At 44.7% G+C, this 15,390-nt stretch overlaps 1 protein-coding gene and 1 pseudogene across 1 annotated transcript in view; both read right to left on the bottom strand.

The window, feature by feature from the left end:
- KLHDC4 (kelch domain containing 4) overlaps nt 1-430 on the bottom strand; it is a 41,247-nt gene extending 40,817 nt beyond the window's left edge. Inside the window, exon 1 of the mRNA XM_019742724.2 lies at nt 257-430. Coding sequence (XP_019598283.2) covers nt 257-355 — 99 coding nt within the window. The 5' untranslated portion in view covers nt 356-430. The remainder of the gene's footprint in view (nt 1-256) is intronic.
- A 12,621-nt stretch (nt 431-13,051) lies between these two features.
- Nucleotides 13,052-14,333, bottom strand: LOC109453134 (nucleophosmin; annotated as a pseudogene).
- Between the last annotated feature and the right edge of the window lie 1,057 nt (nt 14,334-15,390).

Raw genomic sequence — 15,390 nt, 5'->3', positions numbered from 1 at the left:
GGAATATTTACCCTCTTTTAAAGAGGAGTGAGGCTCAGAAGTTAAGCCCTTGCCCCCCAGATCACGCCCCTTGCAGAGGCGCTCCCGCTCACCCCCGGCTCCTCCTACACGTAACTCCCAGCCCCTCGGACACCCGGCAGAGCGAACCCCGGCAACGCGGCTGACACGGGACGCAGGAGGCCAGCAGCGAGGAGCGGGGCAGCTCGCGCACCAGACGACACGCGCATCGCGGCCCGACCCGCCAGGCCACGCTCACCTCCTCCTTCCGCGAGCGCTTGGACACCTTCTTCTCCATCTTGGCAGCCGTCTTCTCCGCCCCGCGGCCCTTCTTCTCTTTCTTGCCCTTCTTGCCCATCGCGCCGGGTCCGAGTAGGTGCCCAGACACCTGGGGAGATGGAAAGCCGAGCGCGGCGCGCGGGAAGTACGTTTGCGGGGACCAGCGAGTGGAGGAGCGTCACTTCCGGAGCGAACGGGTCCTGGCTCCCGGCTGTTTTCATTCGAGTCTTTGGAAAGGGCCATGGGGTCCTCTTGCTCTGACTGGCGTCCGCCGGGAAGTGGCCAACACGCGCCCGGTCCCCTCCGCCCCGCGTCTTCCCCGCCGGTCAACTCCCTCTGTTCTCAGTTTTTCCGGGGGACGCGCCACCTGTCGTTTCCCCAGCTGCCCAGTCTGGGCCTGAAGGTTGACTTCGGTATTTCTTGTGTTTAAGCAAATTGCTTAGCCCTGTGTAGACTGACCCAACTGGGTGACTCTGCAAGGGAGCCCCATTTTCCTACTTTGGATCCTTTTGGGAATAAAATGATTGCTGTGGCTCCACCCAGAAAAACGTTCCTCCACTGAAAAGGATTTGCAGACCCTAAGTAAAAGCAATCCCTTCTCCCGCCTAAGTGCCAGTACCGTTAGGTGCTGAGGATATTGTGCTCAACAAGAAAATGCAGTCCTGCCATTCGCTTTCTATGTGACTTTCCTCAAATGTCCTGTGTTAGAGGACGTGTTTCTTCATCGGTAGAACAGAGCTAATGACCCTGAGAGGGTAGTTAGTTTACCAAGCCTGAAAACTAAAACAGCCCACTAGGAAACTGTATTCTAGTACTTGACTCAACATAATAATAAATGGGAAAACCATTTGTATGTGGGACCTGGAATGCTGTGGTTTGGACAGAGTGAAAATGATTGGTACGTAGAAGATGACTTCTAATCAAGGTAATAGGACAAATTAAGGACAAGCACAAGCACATTGTGCAAAGGGACAGCATAAATCAGGAAACAATCTAGTTTCCTACTTTGTGGGTGAACCGCCACAGGACTCAGCCTTAAAGAAATTACCTTAGATCTAATCAATTTACTAATCACTGAACAGCCAGGGAGGAATGCTTTTCCAAACAACTCCAAGACTTGTCTAGAAACATAGTTCTTTAAGAAGAAAATTAAATTTGGGGAAACTATGGGAAGAAAAGGTAGAATAGGATTCAAGCTGCCGTTATATGCAGTACTGCTTGTCAGAGAATAGAAAATATGTGATGATAGAAACAAAAGAAGCTAATTGAGATGGAGCTGCAGAATTTCACAAGAAACCTGGCTCCTCAGCCTCAAAACATAATTGTCTTCAGCAATGAGCTACAAAATGGCAAATCCTTACTATTGCCCTGCAGAAATCATTACATCGCCTCTACTGCAGTATGACTTTAAGAATATGCCTAATCCCTTTATACTGTTCTAAATTATTAGGTAACTATGAAGCAATGCACTTGAAGCAAGATGGCCCTTCAGGTACAGCACATTGTCTGCAATACATTGCAGCAGTCCCCTCTTAAGGGCTGCAAAAGGGGGGAGCACATTCACTATTGAAGATTTAGAAAGACCTGGTAGATGCAGGGCTTAATACTTTTATTATCCCAAAGAATCTTGAAGCTGAATTGGAAGGCTCTGGGATTCTACGTGTCATGGTGATTTACGTAAGGTTGAATTCTCATTACTGAGAAAGAGAATAGAACATTTAAAATGAGATCAGAATCCTAAAATAGTACAAAAGATTAAGTGCAGGGTCCTATTTTAGTGAAATTCACATTTTTGAAGCTTGAATGGATTATCTTTAATATATCATTAACTTTCAAGTTTACTTTGGTGTGGTCAGGCGCCCCCTGCTGTCTTCAAATTGAAATCCAGAAGAGAAAAAAGAATAATAATGGACCTAACTAACTTCTAACTTACCCTCACCACCAATAATAAGTGTAATTGGAAGGATCTCTCAAGCGTGGTATAAATGAGGCAGGTTTTTTTGCACGTTTCTCATCTGGAGAGTGAGAATATTAAATCTACCCACCTACTACACAGAATTCTTAGGAAAGTCAAGTGAAAACATCAGAAAGCTTACAAAAGTAAAAAGCAAAATACAAATTTAAGAGAGTCTATGTGCTATGAAGTGAGGTTATGATTTGAAAATCATTTCATTAATTGGATACTACAACGTGTGGACATTATACTAGGTCACCTGAGATACAAAACAGAAGACCCAGCCACAAGCTACCAGGAGGTTTTGTTCTAAAGCGACAAACAACCATGATGATATTCCTCAAATGCTCTGTGAAATAAAGGAAGGAATAAGTCAGGAAGAAAGGAAGGAAGGAGGGAGTGGGGAGCAGGGGAAAAGGAGAGGAACTGGAATGGAGAAATCAAAACCATTGTTTCATCTATTTGTCCAGTTTTCTACCGTGTTTTCCTGAAAATAAGACCTTGCTGGACAATCAGTTCTAATGCGTCTTTTGGAGGAAAAATTAATATAAGACCCGGTCTTATTTTACAATAATATAAGACCGGGTATAATACAATATAATATCTGTAAGACCAGGTCTTATATTAATTTTTGCTCCAAAAGACGCATTAGAGCTGATTGTCCAGCTAGGTCTTATTTTCGGGGAAACACAGTAGTTGTCTGAGGGGAAAGGATAAATCCAGTCTCATTGCTCCAGTGTGGCCAAAATCAAAATTCTCTCCTCTTTGGGGTTAAAGTACGCTGTTTAGTGTCCAAATATTTGGAGATCTTTTTGTTATTTATTTGTGATTCATTCAGTGATTTGAGATATCTAAGAGTTTAGTGCTCTCAATTTCCCTTTAAATACTGCTTCAATTTTTAATTACAATTTTTAATATGTTGTGTTTCGCTTTTTATTCAGTTAAAGGTACTTCCTAATTTCCCTTTTGATTTCTTCTTAGACACTTGGGTTACTTAGAAGTGTATTAGTTTCCAGATATTTGGAGATTTTCTAAAGGTCTAAAGATCTTGCTGAAAGATAATTTTTTTCTCTAACTACTTTTATGATTTTATCTTCATTATCCTGCATTTTCACTAACATACATTTAGATATTAATTTCTTTGTATTTATCTTGCTTGGGAATTTGTCGTCTTTGTGAAGCTGTGAATGATGGCTGTATCGTGTCCGGGAATTTCTCTATCATTTTCTCTCCAGAGAATTCTGCTGCTCCCTTCTCCTTTCCTCTTCTTCTGGATCTCCAACTAAATACGTGATGTCCCTTCTCACTCACTCTTCCACATCTCTTAAACTGTCTTCTCCAGTGTCCATCTGTCTCTCTATGCTTTTTTTTTTTCCCTTCTTCCACCTTCCCCCACCTCACTCTGGTTCAAGCCATTGTTTCTCAGTCTAGTTGTGTAGGACACAGCTCCCTGGTCCATGCTGGTGCTATGAGCCTTGCACTCCTCCCGAGGCAGTCGATCGCCAGTCATTGGTCTGCCACTCACGGCAGCTCACAGCAGCACAGCAGCCCGCAGCAGCCCGGCTCCAGGGAGAGCCATTGTTCACAATCTTAGCTGTAGAGGGCTCACTGGCCCATGTGGGAATCAAACCGGTGACCTCAGCGTTAGGAGCACAGTGCTCTAACCACCTGAGCCACCAGGCCAGCCCTCCCTGTCATCTTTATCACCAGATCTCATAGGCATCACAGGAGATCAATAGCATCTTATAAATCATCAAATGCAAAACTTGGAGAGAGGGAAACACCAAAACCTAAACAATAGCACAGAAAATGGAACAAAAGACAGAAGCCATGCTGGATATGCTAATTGCAAACTCGGAAGCCATCTTTAAGGTCATAGGGCTCACAATGAGTCAGTGAGCAGATTGAAATGAAGTCACAGACCTTGCAGGCCACCCACGTGAGACTGCTGTCTCATGTCTGTGCCGGTGAGTGTGTCCCCTAAGCCTACCCAAACGCAGTCCAAAATCATCTTACCTCCTTGCAGGGGTAAGAGGCACCAAACGAGAGAAAGCACAGTATGAGAAATAGTGCAAATCTGTCCCTAATACGAACTTTGTTTTTAAAAAGGTAAAACTCCTTGAGCAAATAGTTGAAGATGATTCTTAAAGTAAGTTGATTTTTTTAAATCCCTATAATATCACTATTTTGAGCATCTGGCTGTTTAATCCTGCCTGACCCAGGGACCAGCTCAATTGTCAAGCTCAATCATCTCATAGTTTACAACTTATGCTTAGGGTTCCTGCAGTCGCCCCTTAAATTTCAGCTGCCTAGCTATAAAAATAAATTGCACCCACTAAAACCTCTTAATTCTCCAGAAGGGCTTTTCTCTCATTGTTTTTCTACATGCTTCTGATCTCAGGCCACCTGGAAGAGGCCAGGTGTTAACTTTTCACGGAAGTACAGTTCTGAAACCTACGTTCTGGGCACACAGCTAACCACATCTTTCTATTCTTGGCCACGCTAGTGAATGATCTAATTAGTAGAAACCATGTAAAATCAACAGACTTCTGCATCGGAATCTGAGGGTTGGTATGTCACAAGAGGCACTCAGACACTGGATTGGAAAATTGGTTAAGTATTGCCCAGCATTTCAAAGACATGTCAGGAATAATAGTCATGTTATCTGATTTCCAAGTAAGTGAAAAGTTCCCCAATAATGGCACTTCCTCTAATTGTCACGAGAGTACTTTAGAAACGTACTGCATATTAATTACCCAGGTGCTGTGTCTGTCTTCCACTAGATTTGAATCTTTCTCAGGACTTATCTTATTTACCTTTGTACTGTTTCTTAAATGTTAATAAATTATGAATAGTCAGTGATTTTATTAAGTCCCCAAATGATTCACAGAGTGATACAGAGAACTTCTGTCTGGCATGGTCAGAGGAGGGGAATATTTCAATTGGTCAAGAGAGTTGGTTAAATAGTATACCGTTCGGGGATCATTCATTCCAAAGACTCACACATTTGAAATCAAAACTCAAGTGAGATAAAAATGAATATTTAGAAAGATCTCTCTGGGAAACATAGGACTGATGAATACATTTACAGTTGCTAGAAGGAGAGTTGAGCCAGTTCTGACGCAGTTTGAACAACATGCAAGTCCTACCTTTCATACGAATGGACTTGGTCTGAGGCTTGATAGTCTCATTGCAAACCCTTAATCCTGACCCTCATCCCCACTGATGAATTTAGTGTTGGCTTCTCACTGATTTATATCTTATGTTTTCCTTCTTTCCTCCCTCCCTCCCTCCCTTTTTTGTTCTATCGTACGAAGAAAGAACTGGGGTGGGCAGGGGGCAATTCTGCAGCAATGGGCCCTAAAAACACTGTCAATGCTGGGAGGAAAAACACAACATAGAATATTCCAGGGAATGGGTGGAAACTGATCCAAGGAAACATGGTGACGCCTATGAAATTAACGTGATGTTGTGTGAGGCAATCATGGTCCTTTGCTACAGCCTGGACCCTCCCACGTGGGCCTCCACTCCAACCCTCACCGTCCCCTCAGTATGTCTCCAATGTCCCAGTATCTCAAATATCCTCCCTCCATGAAGAGACAGTTAACTGATGATGGTATAAAGCATGTAGATTGCTCCACATCACCTGTCATCAGGGAAATGCAAATTAAGAAAGGGAGACACCACCACACACCTAGGAGCACGGCCAAAATCCAGAACAGTGACGACACCAAATGCTGATAAGGATGTGGAACATCTTTTCATAGGAGTAATGTATTTAATGTTACCCTCAATTCATCCCCAAAAGCAGCAAACTTGTAAGACAGGTGCTGTGAAGCAGTCAGGATACAGTGGGTGGGGTCTCAGAAGCCAATGCCCACCTCCCAGAAACCCTCCCAGGCTTAGGGGACCCACTGAGCCTGCAGGCTCACAAGGCTCGTAGTTTCATTACAACCCACTCACTGACTCACTGGTGCACGCGACATTAAAGGCTGGAAAATCGTCCCCATCTTTCCAGGATGTGTCTATGGTCAAGACAAGAAAACGTCCGTGCTGAGGTCGGCCAGCAGAGGGCGACAATCACATAACACAAGGAAAATTGGCTTCACCCACACGCATTATGTGAAATGTTCACATTAATATATATTTACTGATAAAAGAACAAGTGAAAATAGAGAAAAAGTTTTACTACATTTAAATGCAAGCACTATGTAAACTGGGCATCCTCACTCACCCATTTCTGACCCTTAACCCACACGTGCCCCATCCTCCAGGAAAGAGTGCATTTCTTTGTGATAATATTCTGAAGAGTAAAAGGTGATGTCTTATTTTCTCTTAGCATCAGACCACTTTGGTCCATGGTCCAGGTGGCTAGGGTGGAGTAGACCAGGAGCCTTCTGGCCGGTCCAGAGACAGAGATGACCTGACCCTTTTGTGGGCTGAGGATGTAGGCAAAAAGGGCCAAGGACAGGTCAATGAGAACCGGGGCCTAGGCTCAGCAACCGCAGACAGAGCTTCCCTGCTATGTGACAAGCACTGCTACGGTCCTAAGGGGCCACTAGCTACCATGGTGGAGCGAAGGCCCAGGACTATGGGCTGAGGATACAGGTCCCACAGCAATGAGAAAGGAGCCTCAGAGTTGAGCTTCACCCTACCGCCCACACCCTCACAACCCAGCAGCCTGCAAACGTGTTGTGGGCAGGGAGCCTGTGTCGCCTGAGACTGGAGCCGGCAAGGCTTCCGTAGCACTTGGCGCACGCTGGCTGATGCAACACAGCCTACAAGTTGGGCAGCACAGAGCTTGGCAATGTCAAAGCCAGCCAGCAGAGGTCAGCCCTTCCACATGGACGGCGGGCTCCCAGCGAGGCCACGTGATGCCAATCTTGCGTCATCCTCTAGCATCCAGGGACCCACGAGTAGGGCTCTGGGACTAGCCTGCCCTAGTGCTGAGCTGGTGGGAAAGCACCTGGGAGTCAGAGATGGAAGCAGCTCTAGCCTTTCCTGCCGCAGACACTGGCCTGTTGTCAGTGTCACAGACCGAGGTCGTGCGTGGGTCCCCAGCAGACCTGCCACAGTGCTGCCCAGTCTCATCTACTGGCTGGCAGGGATGGCTCAGAAACACAGCTTTCCCGAACTCTCCCCTCTCCCAGATGAATTATGTGTTAGAAGCTGCATTTGTCTTCTTTGTTTTTAAAATGGGGCTTCAGTGCAGAGTTAGCAATAGTTTTATCTGATGAATTGAGAGAGGATATAGAGCCTCCCGGTTTTCACATTCACACACACAGATCGTACAGGGGAGTGGTCGTGGCTGGCGCCTGGGTCGCCCAATGGAGTCTGCCAGGCTTTCACAATCCAGAGAGGACAGAGGAGCTGAGGAAAGGAGGCCAGGCAGATACCCGGATGTTTGCAATTCCTGGTGTCACCATCACTCAGTGTCTTCAGGTGTCTGTGGAACAACCTAACTACTGTTTGCTCAACTGTTCTGAAAACAAACAGGAGCAGAATCCTTTCTGCCTGCCAGGTGAGAAAAGTCTTTGCCGAGGGCTCAGGGCTGAGGCCAACTGTTTGCATTTTATAACCCTAATCCTGCCTTCCGCAGTCTCACCTCCTCATCTACCTACCTACATTTTTCAGGATGAAAAATCATGACATCCCCCAAACAGAAGCTCTAATGCGTCTGTTGGAGCAAAACTTAATATAAGACCTGGTCTTATTTTCGGGGAAACACGGTAAGTACCAGAAGAGCCCAAGCTCTCCCACCTCCAAGCTTCCTACAGCCAGAGCCATGCCTCCTCCCCCTACTGGTTTATAATCGGCTCTCCGTGCCCCATCCCCACCCTCTCCCCCTTCAGCCCTCTGCCCACCCAGATGCCCCTCTCTCCACTTTCCCCAGCCTCCTAGTGCTTTCACCTGTGGCTGTTTTTTCTTTTCTTTTCTTTTTTTTTTTAATTAAATACATTTTCTTCTTTGGGAATAATTTTGGATTTGCAGAAAAGTTGCAAAGATAGTTCCAAGAGCTCCTGTGTGTTCCTCTCCCATGACAGTGGTACATTGATCAAAATGCAGAAACCAATACTGACACGTGGTGATTAGCTAAACTCCAGGATTTATTTGGACTTTGATGGTTTTTCCACTAATGTCCTTCATCTGACCCCATTCAGGATCCCACGCAGGGTACGAGGTTGCCTACATGTCACGTGGGGTGTCATGCAGGGTCTCTGGTCCCGCTCCCCACATAAGAACGCAGGACATGGTGAGGCCAAAAGGAACACCAATGGAGCCATAGATAGGGGAGTCATACCACTATAGTCTCGCTGGCGGCTGGGCTGGAGACATAGGAAGCAGGAGACACGCTATCCGCAACCTGCCGTCCACTTTTCTGCCATCCAATCTCACTTGCTAGCTGCAATCCGCCCTGCTAACTGCAATCCGCACTTGCTAGCTCAGCCACCATCTTCTTGCTAGCCCCCATTTGCTGCTAGTGTAGCCACGGCAGTTATATTAGTGGCCAATGGCTCACTGGTTACAGCTGATAGCCAACTAGCCACAGCTGATGGCCATAGAATCACAGTTGATGGCCATTTACTACCTAAGGCAGCACCTTTCCACGTGAGGCTGAGAGTCTGGAAATTGCACTCCTGGCTCTGTCCCCACAATACAGATGTGATTCACTTCTCAGAGTATAGACCCTAAACCATGCCAACCCAGTGTAATTCCGGGCCTGCACTCTCCACCAGTGGCTCTTGGGAGAAAAAGACACTGTGGGGACAGAGCCCCAGAAAGCAGGTTCCAGGCTCTCGGCCTCACATAGAAAGGTGCTGGCTCAGGTAGTAAATGGCCATCAACTGTGATTGCATGGCCATCAGCTGTGGCTAGTTGGCTGTCAGCTGTAACCAGTGAGCCATTGGCCACTAATATAACTGCTGTGGCTACGCTAGAAAAAAAAAAAAAAAAAAATGGGGGCTAGCAAAGAAGATGGTGGCTAAGCTAGCAAGAGCGGATTTCAGAGAGGCGGATGCCGCCAGCAAGAATATACTAGTATGACTCCCCTACCTATGGCTCCGCGGGTGTTCCTTTTTGGCCTCACCATGTCCTGCATTCTTATGTGGGGAGCGGGAGCAGAGACCCCGCAGGCCTCCCCGCACGACACATGGTGCAGCAAGCAGGGTCCCCTGCACGACAGACACCATTGATGGTAGTTCCTGGTTATCTGCCTTTTGGAGACTGATGAGAATGGCCGAGGGCATCCATCTGACATTCTCCCCCACCTACCTGGCCGTCCCCTATCCCTTTTGGGTACCCCTGGCCTCCTTATCTCTCTGGTGCCTCGCTTTCAAGACTCTAAAACCAGTCATTCACTGCTTCGTATAAGCTACAGGCTTTGATGCAGCTCCGCACGTCACTGAGATGTGAAGATGCAGCATTCTCTGTGACTGGAATCATCTAGAATCTTGGGTAATAGCAGGGATTAAAGCCTGTTTGAGAGCCTCATTAATTTGATAGAGTCCCCTCAGTCCTGTGACGGCGGCTCTTTTGGACCCCCAGGCTGCCTGGAATAGCATTTGGAAGTGTGGGGACAGAGCCCCAAAGAGCAGTTTCCAGGCTCTCGGCCTCACATAGAAAGGTGCTGGCTCAGGTAGTAAATGGCCATCAACTGTGATTGCATGGCCATCAGCTGTGGCTAGTTGGCTGTCAGCTGTAACCAGTGAGCCATTGGACACTAATATAACTGCCGTGGCTACGCTAGCAGAAAATGGGGGCTAGCAAGAAGATGGTGGCTGAGCCAGCAAGCGGTGCAGTGAGGGTTGAGAATTGTGCGGCTCCTGCTTCCTATGTCTCCAACCAAGCTGGCAGCGAGAATATAGTGGCATGACTCCCGTATCTATGGCTCTGTGGGTGTTCCTTTTTGGCCTCACCATATCCTGTGTTCTTATGTGGGGAGCGGGACCAGAGACCCCACCTAACATCCTGCATGACAGAAGCATCTACCTCCAGAACTTTCACGTTAGCTATGTTTCGCTGATGTCCACCCTCCACATTCTTTCCCAAGCTCCATAGCCGAAGCGCTGACATAGGACATCATTTAAGATACATTTCCATGTAGCATGGAGAAGCTGGCAAGATGAGTTCTTTTCTCTAGAAGGTGGGAGAGAATCTCTCTGTAGGAAAATCCTCCTGAGACTGGGCCCTTCCTCAAGGCTTATCTTCTAGCAACCTTAGATGCCTTTGTCCAACTGCCCAAAGGTTAAATCAGGTTCCATTAAAAAAATCAAAACAAACCCATGGGCAAGGGATCCAGAAGTCAAAATGTCTCCCACCAGTGTGTCAGAAGGGTCACTGAGTTATTTCTCCTGCTCAGAGGTTGCTGGCCGCACACAGCCACAACGTCAATGATTTCATCCACGGAACAATCCATGTTTCATTGCAATTAAAAAATGAGTCAAAGCATTTCAGGCTCTGAGATGCCAGTGATGTGAGGCAGCGATTCTCTGAATCGCTGACCACAGTGAAGCCGCAATGACTTTGCAGGCCCATGGAGGAGATGGGCCTCACTCTAACCAGGGTTCTGAGTTGCTCAGCCCTTCCAGCCAGAATTGGACAAACAGAATATCCTCCTGCCCTGAGTCCCTGTTCTTTTTGCTGTGGCCCCCAGGCAATATTGGGATGGGAAAGCACATGATTTCTGCACCCCAGCATGGCTGCTGCGTTTTCAGATGTGAGAGTAGAGCTTGGGAAGGTCGATAAGGGTAAGGTGCTTAAAGCAGTGCCTGGCACAGGGCAATAGCTCCAAAGCGTGAGCTCTGCGTCTCTGATGATGCTGGGCTTTCAGGGCGATGGGAGCCAGTTTTCTCATCCCCTGTCTTGGGCCCATGGCCAAGCCCTCTCCCTGCTCTGGAGATACATTGATTCAGATTGATCTGCCACCAGTCTTTCTTCATTCTTTCCCGCCACGCACTAGGCTTGCAGAATACTCCTGCTTTGTTTTGCAAATCAGGGAGCTGACCACAAAGAAACTAAGCCTCTGTTTGTGAGGCAGCGGGCCAACCATAACCAAAGGCTGCTGCCACCTCCAGCCCTTGAGCCAGATTTACTTAGGCTGCCAGGTCTCTTTCTGTACCTGGAAGAGGCGAGTGAGCACAGTTACACCCACGGACCCCGAGCCTACTCCGGCCCCTCCAGCTCTCCTGCTCAGCTGCCGCAGCGGCTTTGCAACTATCTTTTCTCCAGGTTCCCCATGGCCGCCCCCACATCCATTCCCACCTCCGTCTCCTCTGAACAATTAGACCAGAACAAACTCCTTCCTACCCCACAGCAGTGGCTGTGGAAGTTCAACATCCAACCCAGAGAAAGAATCCACTTGTTTGTTTGTGTGTTGTTTTTCAATTACAGTTGACATACAATATTACATTAGTTTCAGGTGTACAGCATAGTGGTTAAACATTTATATAATTTATGAAGTGATCCCCCCGTAGGTCTAGTACCCACCTGACACCATACATAGTTATTATAATATTTTTGATTATATTCCCTAGGATGTATTTTACATCCCATGACTATTTTGTAACGGCCAATTTCTACATCATAATCCCTTTGTCTTTTCCACCCAGCACCCCCTCACCTCCAATCTGGCAACCATCATTTTCTTCTTTGTATCTATGAGTCTGCTTCCATTTTGTTTGTTTTTTAGATGCCACATATAAGTGAAATCATATGGTATTTGATTTTCTCTGTCTGACTTATTTCACTTAGCATAATACCTTCTATCTAGGTCTATCCATGTTGTCACAAATGATAAGATTTCACTCTTTTTATGCCCAAGTAATATTGAATACTCCTTCTTTATCCAATAGTCTATCGATGGACATTTAGGTTGCTTCTATGTCTTCGTAAGGCTGCAGGGCACATTGGGATGCATATATCCTTTCGAAATAGTGTTTTGGATTTCTTCAGATAAATACTCAGAAGTGGAATTGCTGGTCATAAAGTAGTTATATTTCTGATTTTTTTGAGGAAACTCTATACTGTTTTCTGTAGTGCCTGCACCAATTTGCAATCCCACCAACAGTGCACTAGGGTTTTCTTTACTCCATATCCTTGTCAATACTTGTTATTTGTTGATTTATTGATAATAGGCGTTCTGACAGATGTGAGGTGATATTTCATTGTGGTTTTAATTTATATTTCTCTGATGATTAGTGACATTGAGCATCTTTTCATAGGTCTAGTGGCCATCTGTATGTCCTCATTGGAGAAATGTCTATTCAGGTTCTCTGCCCATTTTTTAATTGGATTATTTGTCTTTTGAGTGTTAAATATGAGTTCTTGATATATTTTGGATATTAACCCCTTATGGGACGTATCATTGGAGAGTATCTTCTCCCATTCAGTGGGTTGTCTTTTCCTTTTGTTGATGGTTCCTCTTGTTATGCAAAAACTTTTTAGTTTGATGTAGTCCCATTTGTTTATTTTTTCTTTTGTTTCTCTTGCCCAAGGAAACAAATCCCCCAAAAATATTGATAAGAGCACTGTCAGAGAGTTTTCTACCTATGTTTTCTTCTAGTTATTTTATGGTTTCAGGTCTTACATTTAAGTCTTTAATCCATTTTTAGTTTATGCTTTATATGATGTAAGAAAGTGATGTTGCATTGTATTGCTGTTGCTCTCCCTTTATATCCGTCAATATTTGCTTCATATATTTAGGTGCTTCTACATGGGGTGTGTAACTGTTTACAAGCGTTATATCCTCTTGCTGGATTGATCCTTTATCATTATAAGATGTCCTTCTTTGTCTCGTGTTATAGCCTCTATTTTTTGTTTGTTTGTTTTTACTTTATTAAAATTCTGAGTTTATTTCACATGTATATTTTTGTTTCCCCACCATTTCCATTTGTCTGACCCCCACTACTAACTACTATGTCCTATCATAACATTCCCTACATACTTAAAACCAAGCAAAGGGTGGAGTTCCGTCCTTAAAAACTAAACAGGCATTTTGGACAACACATTCTTGGCAATGGAACCTGGACAACATTGATTAGACACAGTAGGGAAAGGTCTCACTCTGCATTATAAAAAGGACAGCCAGATAGAACTGTTACAGAAATGAAATAAGATGGAAAATTTTAACAAACTGTTTAAACTATTTTCTTAAAAAGACTTCCTCCAGTGCCAGAGATCTTGAATAGCCTCCTGGTCAGTCATCCAGAAGCAATTGTTCACATAATTGATGAACTTGGTTTCCACTTTGGGAAGAGAACCACCTTTTTCTATAATTGCTTACATTTTTGTTTTAATGTCTTCTACAGAACTAGGCCCTTTTGGTGTTTTAAGAGTTTTTTTCCTGTGTTTTGAAGGATTCTTGACCTTTTGATCTTGGTGTTGATGGTTTTGAGGTTCCATTCTGGTTTGATTTTTGTGCATTTTGGGCTGGATTATCTCAAACAGGTTTCTTTATAGGAGCTTTGTCTTCTGCTCCCTCATCATCAAACTCGTCATCATCATCATCATCTTCATCAGCAAGTTTTAATTTTTTCTGTGGAAACTTGCTACCACTTCCAGGGGCAGACCACTTCCCAGACATATGTAGGAGTTTCACATCCTCCTCCTCCTCATCTTCTGATGGCATCTTCCTCCACAGCTACTAAGTGCTGCCCACTAACATGCACAGGCCCTGAATCACACTTCAACTGTAAGACCACAGGTGGTGTTATTTCGAAACCCCCAAGGGAAACTGTTGGCTGTACTGACGTTGCCAAATCTGCCAGTGTTACTTTAATGGGACTGCCTTCATAATCCATTGCCTCTGCTTCAACAATGCGCAATTCACCCTTTGTACCAGCCCCTAAACGGACCGTTCTTGAAGATAATTGGTGCTCATTTTCATCATTATGCACTTTAAAGTGATCATCTTTGTCGGCCTGTAGTTCACAATGGAAAAGATAGCTGTGGGGCCTCAAGGGGCTTGTGTCCATGTCCATCAAATCTTCCATGGGGTGGTGGCACACACTTAGGTGGGAGAGAAAATGGACGGAGATAAACGACTACTGCTTGGCGGAACAGACACGCAGGATGGAATGACACCAGGGACTATGGCCTTTGTTTTAAAATCTATTTTGTCTCATATAACTATTGCTACCCCAGTGTGTTTTTTTTTTTTTTCATTTCCATTTGCATGAAATATCTTTTTCCATCCCTTTACTTTTAGTTTGTATGTGTCTTTCTATCTAAGTGGGTTTCTTATAGACAGCATATATATGGGTCTTGTTTTGTTATCCGTTCAGCCATCCTATGTCTTTCAATTGGAGCATTTAATCCATTTACATTTGAAGTAATTATTGATAGGTATGTCGTTATTGCCATTTTATTATTCATACTTATGATTTTTTCCCCTTCTTCTTAAAGAAGTCCCTTTAGCATTTCTTGTAATACTGGTTTGGTGTTGATGAGCTCCTTTTTCCTGTCTGGGAATACACTTGTTCTCAAAAGTACTATGTGGCTGTGGTGAGGTGTCAGCCTGAACTCATGACTGTAACAGGTGTACGGCTGTGGCACACGGTGGGCTTCTCCTGTTATCTGTATGTTGCGTCTTTATTGCTGATCTTCAGTATTTCTCACTTTCTCTCAAATCCTGTTACTCATGTTCTCTGTTTCCTTTTGAATTTTGAAATGTCCTCCTTTTCATCTGCAACTTCTCTTAAGGGATTATTCCTTGTGTTCATTATTCATTGTTTATACTCTTGTCTTCCTTTTACTTTAGTCTTCATTTATGAAATGCTTTTCTTTTTTATTTTTAATTCTTTTATGGGACCTGTCACTTCATTTTTGAGTTTTAAAAATTGACTTATGGTGGGTGTTTTTTTCCTCCTCATGTTTTCTATCATTTTCTTAAATATTTTTAGCTTAATTTCAAATAGCATGTTACAATTTTGGTCTTTTTGTGAGCACATCCTTCTGAAGTGCTTTCATTCTCTGTAGGAATATTATTCTGCCTATTGTCACTTTTCTTGTAGTAACTTTTGTATGGGACTTGACCTTGAGCCTTTTCTGTCGCTTTTTATGTGGATTTAATGTTCATGAGCTTGTAGCAGGAGGCCTGGTACAGATGGCTTTCCTCCTTTCATGGAGATCCCTCTTCTGCTGTTCTCGTGTGATTTTAACAC

Source organism: Rhinolophus sinicus, linkage group LG11, assembly GCF_036562045.2.
Source record: "Rhinolophus sinicus isolate RSC01 linkage group LG11, ASM3656204v1, whole genome shotgun sequence".
In the NCBI taxonomy this organism is placed as follows: Eukaryota; Metazoa; Chordata; class Mammalia; order Chiroptera; family Rhinolophidae; genus Rhinolophus; species Rhinolophus sinicus.
This window is presented reverse-complemented; position numbering and strand designations above follow the sequence as displayed.